Below are 8,300 nucleotides of genomic sequence, written 5' to 3'. Positions count from 1 at the left end.
TAATATTACTGTCAACAACATCAATATTATTATTTTTTGGGTTTTTTGTTTTGTTTGAGTTATTCACGGAGTAACGTAATAATATTACTGTCTATTATTGTAATATTACTGTCACTCACAGTAATATTAATACTTTTGGCTTTTTATTATGTTTACATTTGTTGAACGGTCAACATAGTAATATTACTCTATTACACAATAATAATGGGTTTTGTTGTGTTAATATTACTGTGCTAGAGATTAATATAACAATATTATTGTGTTAAACTGTAGTTTAGTTAATTTTACTGTGTTTAACAGTAATATAGTTAATATTACTGTTAATCACATCAATATTGTTGTTTAAACGAAAAAGAAAATTACAGAAATAAATAAAAAATAAAAAAAAAAAAAAAAATCGAAAAAGTCAACACCGGAGACCGGCGAAAAAATCCGGAAGAAGAAATTTTTTTGAAAAGTCAACCGGTCAACGGCGGAATCCGGCAGTAAAACAAGTTTTGGGTCAAAATTGAACAATTTATAAAATTTGAGGTTATATAGAAGTTAAAATAAATTAATGATAAAATTGAAGCATATTAAAGTATGAGGCTTTATGAATAAGTAACCATTGGGGCTTATTTATAATGACCCCTATTTATTATTAGTTATTACCGTCGTCGTTTCGTATTAAGTGTCGTTTGAAGCTGTTGTACACTAATTATAAAAGTTAATAAACACACTTGATTTTAGGAAAAAAAAATAATCTTATTTGACAAGAGTACCCATTTTGCATTTGCATTTCCTCATTATTAATTAATTAATATTAGAGTAAAGTTGGAAAACAAAAATTGTCGGTGAAATTATAAAATGACACTTAAACGAGAAAAATAACTTTGGCCAACATGACCTTTGATATATAAATCAGGGGTAGTATGCCCTGCACCCAATTAACCGATTAAAATAAAATACGTACATTGAACAAAGCTGATTTGCCGTTTTCACATACATTTATTTAGATGAGCAGTAAATATTATACTCGTGTACTTCACCCATAATAATATAGCATCTAATAGGTGGTTAATTATTCTTGATAAAAATCCAAATAACCTAATTAATAAAGACTAGAAGTTAGTCTGGGCACCACAAGAACATTAAGTGGCATGGCTTTGTTGTTTGTCAATCCTACAGTTTCAGCCATATCAACCACTTCATCGGACACCGTCGACAGATCGAACGCCTGCAGCACGTTAGCCAACACCAAATGCAACATATGCATGCCAAAGCTCGTCCCGGGGCAAATTCTCCGACCAGCGCCAAACGGGATCAGCTCGAAATCCTGTCCCTTGACATCTAAATTCATGTGGGGCCCACTCAAAAATCTCTCCGGCCTGAACTCCATCGCGTCCTCCCCCCACACGCGCGGATCGCGATGCAACTTCCACAAGTTCACTATTAGCCATGTGCCTTTTGGAACATTGTAGCCTCTAATATTGATATCTTCGGTGAACTCCCGAAATCCCCCCAAGGGGCTCGCGGGGTGTAATCGTAGAGTTTCTTTAGCTATGGCCTGGAGATAGACTAGACTGTTGATATCCGATTCGTTTACTCGCCTTTCTCTCCCGACACGCACGTCCAATTCTTCTTGTGCTTTTTTTAGGACGCGACGATTGATTAGTAGGAGGCAGAGTGCCCATACTAACATGATCGAAGTTGTGTCGGTCCCACCCGCGATCAAACTCTGCCAGCTCATTGAAACGTCGTATCAGTATTAATTAAATTTATATTAACCAACTCATTGAACTTGTTTGAATAAAATCATACATATACATACACAATAAATCCAAATTGTTAATTTCAAGTTGTTCGAATCGTTTTCTCAAATTCTCTCATCAAATTCAAATTCTTCCGTCCAAAATGCAACCTAATTAGAAAAATCTAAGTACTAATAAACATACCTCGCATGTAGCTTTGATAATGGTATCAGCATCGTATTGACCTCGAAGGTTTGCACTTTGTATAACCGACAACATCACATCCATGAAATCGCGATCATCATCGTCGCCGGAATATTCCTTTTCGCGGTGCTCCGCCAACCACCCTCCAACGATTTCGTCCAATTCTTTAGCAGTCTCCTTCATTTTCTTCTCGCGTCCACCTAAATCCATCCACCCAAGATAAGGAAGGGCGTCAGCCGGCACAAAGGTCCCCGCCAATCGGAAGAAATCCCTCATCACCACCAGGCACCGCCTCGTCTCCTCCGCGTCGCCGTTAAACCTCTTGCCGGCCACCATCCTGAGGACCACGTTCAAATTCAAGTTACCGAACCACTCCTTCATATCCACCAACACTCCACCGCCCCCGGAATTATATACTTGGTCTTTCTTCCTCTCACAGAGCTTGTAAAGCTCTTTAACGGATTCATCGATTTCCGAAACACGCACTTTTCGCAGAAGCTCGATCCTACGGTTCGAGAGAAGCTCGACGGAGACGATTTTACGGAGCTCCTTCCAGTACGCACTGTAGGGAGAGAAACCGAACGTGGCGAAGTCGCGGCCCAAGTGTTTGGCCCCCCTTAGCTTCGGGCGGGAAGAGATGGCGGCGTCGAAGGCGGTGAACAGTTCTTTCGCCAAATCGGAGCTGCTGACCACCATGGCGCGGTGGACGCCCAGCCGGATTGTGAAAACAGGCCCGTGTTCATCTGCTAGGGCGGCTAACTTTATGTGAGGGAGTCCACCACCACCACCTCCTCCGCCGCCGGCCATGAGGTGTAGATGACCTGTAAAGGGCCGTGCCCCGCCGGCTGCTGGTGGCGATTTGGTTTTTGGCTTAGCGGAAAGCCGGTAGTAATAGGAGAAAAGGGAAATGAAGGCGATGGCTCCATAGATTGCATAGCTGATGAATTCCATGTTGTATAATTGTTTGGCTTGTTTGTGTGTGTGTGTATATATATATATATATATATATATATATATATATATATATATATATATATATATATAGGTGAGGTTGGAGAAAAAATGCGATTTCTTATGTTGAATATTCTTCAGAAGTTGTTAGTCCAAGCGGTGCAATTTTTTCCATGAATACTAGATAATTTATTTTTATGAGACTTTCTTAGCCTCCATTTTTGTTTTTGTCTTTTTGCCTAATTTGTTTATATTAAGATGGAGGCATTATCAAATGATCCGACAAGAGATTGGTCTTAATTAGTATTATATCAATATCTATTAAAAAGTTATTAAATGGAACACTACGTGAAGCTTGAAGACTTTTTTTTTTTCTTTTTTTTTTTTGTGTGTAAATTTTGAAACTCGATGGATTTTTATTTTGTTTGATTAAATAATAATCCGCCGGAGCTTTAATAATTGTTGGTTATAATCAAGTGCATGTACCTGAACAAACAAATAGTATAATTGACTCTAATGGTTTGAATGTCAGTTTCAAGTGGAGCCTATAATATTTTTATGGCAGCGTATATTTGCAAGACGAAAATTACTAAGTGCAAGACCTTACTTCATGCAAGATCAAAATATAAATAAATTTACTAAGATCAAGACATGAAATTACAAATATAACCCCAATAATAATTTAGATATTATTAATTTAAATTAAGCTAATTGCTATTGCAAGACCAAAAAAAAAAATGAATAAAAAAAAAGGAAAAACGAGAGTGAACTCACTCCCCCAACAAAACACCAACATCTTCTTCTTCACCCTCATTTTACACACTTTTTTCCACAAAAAAATCTTCCATATTCTCCAAAACCCTTATCACACAAAACCCTCAAATCTTACTAAAACTTGAAAAGAAGGACATGATGGATACACAAGACATAAATATGGAGGATTCTAAGGTCGAAGAACACAAAGAGGTAAGAAATATTGTACTTTGTGATCGTTTTTCTCGTTTTTCGCACCTCATTTCACGTACACAAAATTCGACGTGTACAGGTCGAAATATGCGCATAATATCGACACAGTAGTGTCGTAAATTTCAACATAAATCGACACTCTTTAACTGTCGAATTATATTGAAATTTTCGACATCCTGGTGTCGATATTAGATGCATATTTCGACACTGGTGTGTCGATTTTTCAATGTTACAATTGTGTAACCAATTTTCCGGTTTTTCTTGCAGAGTTTTGTACCTAGCGCGTGTAGTGGAGCTAATGCATGTAGGGAATTAGCTTTGGATTATTCACATGAATTTACCACCCATGAGGAGTTTGCAACAAGGGACAATTTAGTCACATGGGTGCGCGAAGTTGGTATGCGACTAGGAATGATAATGACAGTAAAGTTTTCAAACCCGGGAAAAAATAGACGTAGAAGGCCCTACGTGGTACTTGTATGCGAGCGTGCGGGAGTGTATCGTGGTAAAAAGGTACCCGGTCAAGACGACAAAGGAAAGGGAAAAAGGCAAACATCGTCAAAGAAATGTGAGTGTCCGTTTGAGTTGAAGGGCCAAAAAATGGGCATGGATGATGAAGAAGTTGGGTGGGTGTTGACAGTTGAATGTGGTAGTCACAATCACTCAGATTTTGAAAACTTTCAAGGCCACTCATATGCTGGAAGATTAACAAGTGAAGAGATGGCACTTGTAGAAGACTTGTCAAACGCATTGGTGAAACCAAAGGCAATCTTATCATCACTAAAGTTGAAGAATCCGACAAATGCGTCTTTAATAAAGACGGTTTACAATGCTCGTTTGAAGATCCAGTTCAAAGAGAATGCTGGTAGAACTCAAATGCAATTGTTGATGTTGAAGTTGTCCGAAAATAACTACTTCGAGTATCACAGATATTTGGAGGAGACTGGCGAGGTAATGGACTTGTTGTGGACCCACCCTACGTGCATTAAATTGGCATGTAGTTATCCGTATGTATTGGTTATGGATTGCACATACAAAACCAACATATCCGGACTCCCATTCCTATAGATTGTGGGTATTACTTCTACGAATAAAACTTTCTCTGTTGCCTTTGCATACCTTCGGGCGGAAAAAATAGACAATTACGTATGGGCCTTGAAAAGCTTGGCGAAGGTCATGGAAAGTTGTCATAGACCTAATTGTATAGTCACAGATCGAGAGTTGACTTTGATGAAGGCTATAGAGATCGTATATCCCTCCAGTCAACAACTTTTGTGTCGATGACAAGTGAGCAAGAACATTCTTAGTAATTGTAAGAAGATGTTCAAAACAAACAATGATAAGTGGAAAGATTTTGAGTCAGAATGGGCAAGTCTTGTTGGTCAAGAGACAGAAGAGTCATTTCATAAAGAATGGGATGTTATGAAAACAAATTTTTTTGACTACCCGGATGCTTTAACTTATGTCTCTCATTCGTGGTTGGATCCGTACAAAGAGATGATTGTCTCGGCTTGGACAAACAAACATAGGCATCTTGGAACGTACACTTCTAACCGGGTAGAGGGTGCACACTCACGAATGAAGAAAGAGTTGGGAAATAGTATGGGCACATTTGTAATGATTTGGGCTCATATTGAGAACCTACTGATGCATCAACATACGGAAATCAAAGCCTCGTTTGAGAAGAGCAAGAATACTTACCAACACAGTTACAAAGTAACGATATACAACGAACTTCGAGGATGTGTGTCGTTGTACTCTCTTGAGCAACTCAAACTTGAGGTGAAAAAATCACTTGAGTTGTTTCTGAACGAGTTTATGTCTTGTATTTGCGATATCCGAACCACTCATGGATTACCTTGCGCCCACGAACTTCATGGTAACGTCATAAATCGCACTCCCATCTCATTGGACTGGATAGACCCGTATTGGAAGCACTTGAGCATGGAGCCAATGATTTGTACAAAGGATGAACATCTCCCGACTGATGCGGAAGAAATGGAAGCATGGCGGGCTGTTTTCGATCAGTCCGACGCAAATAAAAGGGTTCATTTGCTTATGAAATTGCGGGAGATTACTCACCCCGAGAGTAACTCTCTCATTGAGCCAATGCAAAATGTTGTTACCAAAGGTCGTCCCGGAAAAAAATTGTGTATTGATAAATCAACCCGACGCAACCCATCCAAATTTGAGTACGAGCTTCATTCAAGCAAAGATAGTTGTTCCCCAAAGGTAAATTTTTTGAAGTTTTTAGCTCATAGTTCATTTTTTGGTTTCTCATTTTGTAATACGTGATATTGGTTAAACATTGTAGATTATGACTCCTGAGAGTTGCATTCCTATTTCTGGTATCCAAAAGCAACGTGAACAGCTTATGCCGCAGCCGATCACTGTATCAATGGTAACCGACATCTTCAATCGAAGCACCGGTAAATCGACGGTGTTGGAAAAACTACCGGTAATATATCAGTAAGGCGTAAAAATATATCAGTATAATATCGACATCTCAGTGTCGAAAAAAACAACAATTTTCGACGCGTTATCGTCGAAATATGTCACATTTTTCGACATCAACATGTCAATATTTCTCATAATTTTCGACATCAATATGTCGATAATTCGCTGTAATTTTTTTTCCCATTCTGTATTACTAATTTAACATTCTTATGTGCAGGTTCGAAAAAAAACTACCAAGGATATATATATTAAACAAATACATCCGAAGTTCCGAAGATATGTTCGAGATATAAAAAATGTTGCGTCGGATGGTCATTGTGGATTTCGGGCGGTTGCATCAATGATGGGCTTTGGGGAAGATAATTTCGTGTAACTAACGGTCCCTCAATCTCGCCGGAACTAACCGTCGGTGTGAGACGGGGGAAATGCTTGTAAATCCAACCCTAAAGAAGCGTCAAATATCCACTGATTTGCTTCGTATTAGCCATTGAAGCATCCGACAGCGCCTCATAGAGCAGACACAAACAAGCTGTCATCATCACTATCTGTCACAGAACTGAAAGTACTACGCAACCACTCCAACTTAAGCGCCTTCTGATTTTGACCCCAATATTTATTCGTCGAATCAAGCACTACTCCGAGAATTCGTTTTACGATTGCTTGTGACGATGGCCCCGTCTTACTAATTTGTTGAATAAATACCGGCCGTCCCACCACTGGCAAAACTGTCAAGCTGCTGACATCGTCTAGCGTGATAGTCATCTCCCCAAATGGTAAATGGAACGTACAAGTTGCTGGTTGCCACCGCTCTATGAAAGTCAACACCAATACACTATCTATCACCTTGTACGAATGACGTACAAGGGGCATCAAACCGGACCTCTCGACAACCTCGGTCATAAAAGGAGCCAGCCGCCACTTCTCCAACATTGTTGTGTGATTATGAACCATCACACTTTCGCGCTCCTACAATTTTAATAAAAATAAACATTCAATCAATAAAGTAAATAACTTCAATAACATATGTATATGTGTGTCTATAAGTGTAAAAGTACCTTTCCGGACAAAATCTGTCGGGCGATATGATTCTCAAACTACGGCATCAAGTCTGGTATTTGTGGTCCTCTGGGGCCAGCCGATTGGCTACTAGATCCACCAACTTCGGTAGTCGATGTGAACGGTGGATCCTCAGGTATGGACAATGAAGGCTCAACATCGGTAGGTAAATGTGTACGATTGGCCGGAGGATCGACCCGAGTAGATGGATATAAAAAAAAAATTTGCAAAAAAAATAGTTTACCAGTCAATTTTCGACATCCTAATGTCGATATTTGGACAAAAAAAATCGACATAAGCTTTGTGTCGAAAATTGTACGAAAACTCGACACAGCAATGTCGAATTTTGCTCTAAAAACTCGATATTGGGTTTATGTCGAATTTTCGTACAAATATCGACATTGAGATGTCGAAAAAAGTTCCAATAATCGACAATTGTTTGCTGTCGAAATTAGATGAAAAAATCGACACCAATATGTGGAAATATTTCCAAAAAATCGACAAGTACAGGTCGTTTTTTGTAAAACCACAATTCCTTCAACAATAGGGCTAGAATCGAACCCTAGAATCATCAACTATGTTCTAAAATGACTTGCATTCATTATTCTAACAATAAAATCATGTTTATCACATTTTATTTCTCAAAAAAAGTTAATTCAAAAAGTAATTTCCTTACTTGCTTTTCGTGAGATTGTTGTGGCGGGTTCGGGCAACAACAGTTGCAGGTGGGGACTTCAACGGCGACGGGGGAGGTGGTGGACTTCAACGGCGACGTCGACGGCGACGGGGCGACGGCGAAGGCCGGGTTGAGTGCTGCAATTGAATATTTTTGTTTTCTTTCCTTCTTCCCTCCTCCTCGTTTTTCAATTTGTTTTTTCTTTCTTTTTTTATTATTTTTTCTTTTTTAAATTGGTCTTGCAAAAGTAAATTAATAAA

The 8,300-nt window shown here is 38.8% G+C and overlaps 1 protein-coding gene across 1 annotated transcript; it reads right to left on the bottom strand.

The window, feature by feature from the left end:
- Positions 1-860: 860 nt before the first annotated feature.
- Positions 861-2,924, bottom strand: LOC105973207 (flavonoid-6-hydroxylase). The gene is made up of 2 exons (XM_012998225.2): positions 1,935-2,924; positions 861-1,717 (listed from the first exon to the last, which is right to left on the bottom strand). The coding sequence occupies exons 1-2, from the start codon at positions 2,883-2,885 to the stop codon at positions 1,091-1,093; spliced, it is 1,578 nt and encodes a 525-aa protein (XP_012853679.1). The 5' UTR covers positions 2,886-2,924; the 3' UTR covers positions 861-1,090.
- Positions 2,925-8,300: the final 5,376 nt, after the last annotated feature.

This window comes from Erythranthe guttata, chromosome 8 (genome assembly GCF_056151865.1).
Source record: "Erythranthe guttata isolate IM_541 chromosome 8, IM_541, whole genome shotgun sequence".
Lineage (NCBI taxonomy): Eukaryota > Viridiplantae > Streptophyta > Magnoliopsida > Lamiales > Phrymaceae > Erythranthe > Erythranthe guttata.
The sequence above is the reverse complement of the archived record's forward strand: the minus strand, read 5'-3'. Positions and strand labels throughout refer to the sequence as shown.

What these genes read in the sequence shown, in the direction of transcription:
- LOC105973207 (XM_012998225.2), bottom strand. Translation starts at nt 2,885, where the DNA reads ATGGAATTCATCAGCTATGCAATCTATGGAGCCATCGCCTTCATTTCC. An exon ending in TTATCAAAGCTACATGCGAG is followed by an intron (nt 1,718 to 1,934) that starts GTATGTTTATTA and finishes ATGAGCTGGCAG; the next exon opens with AGTTTGATCGCGGGTGGGAC.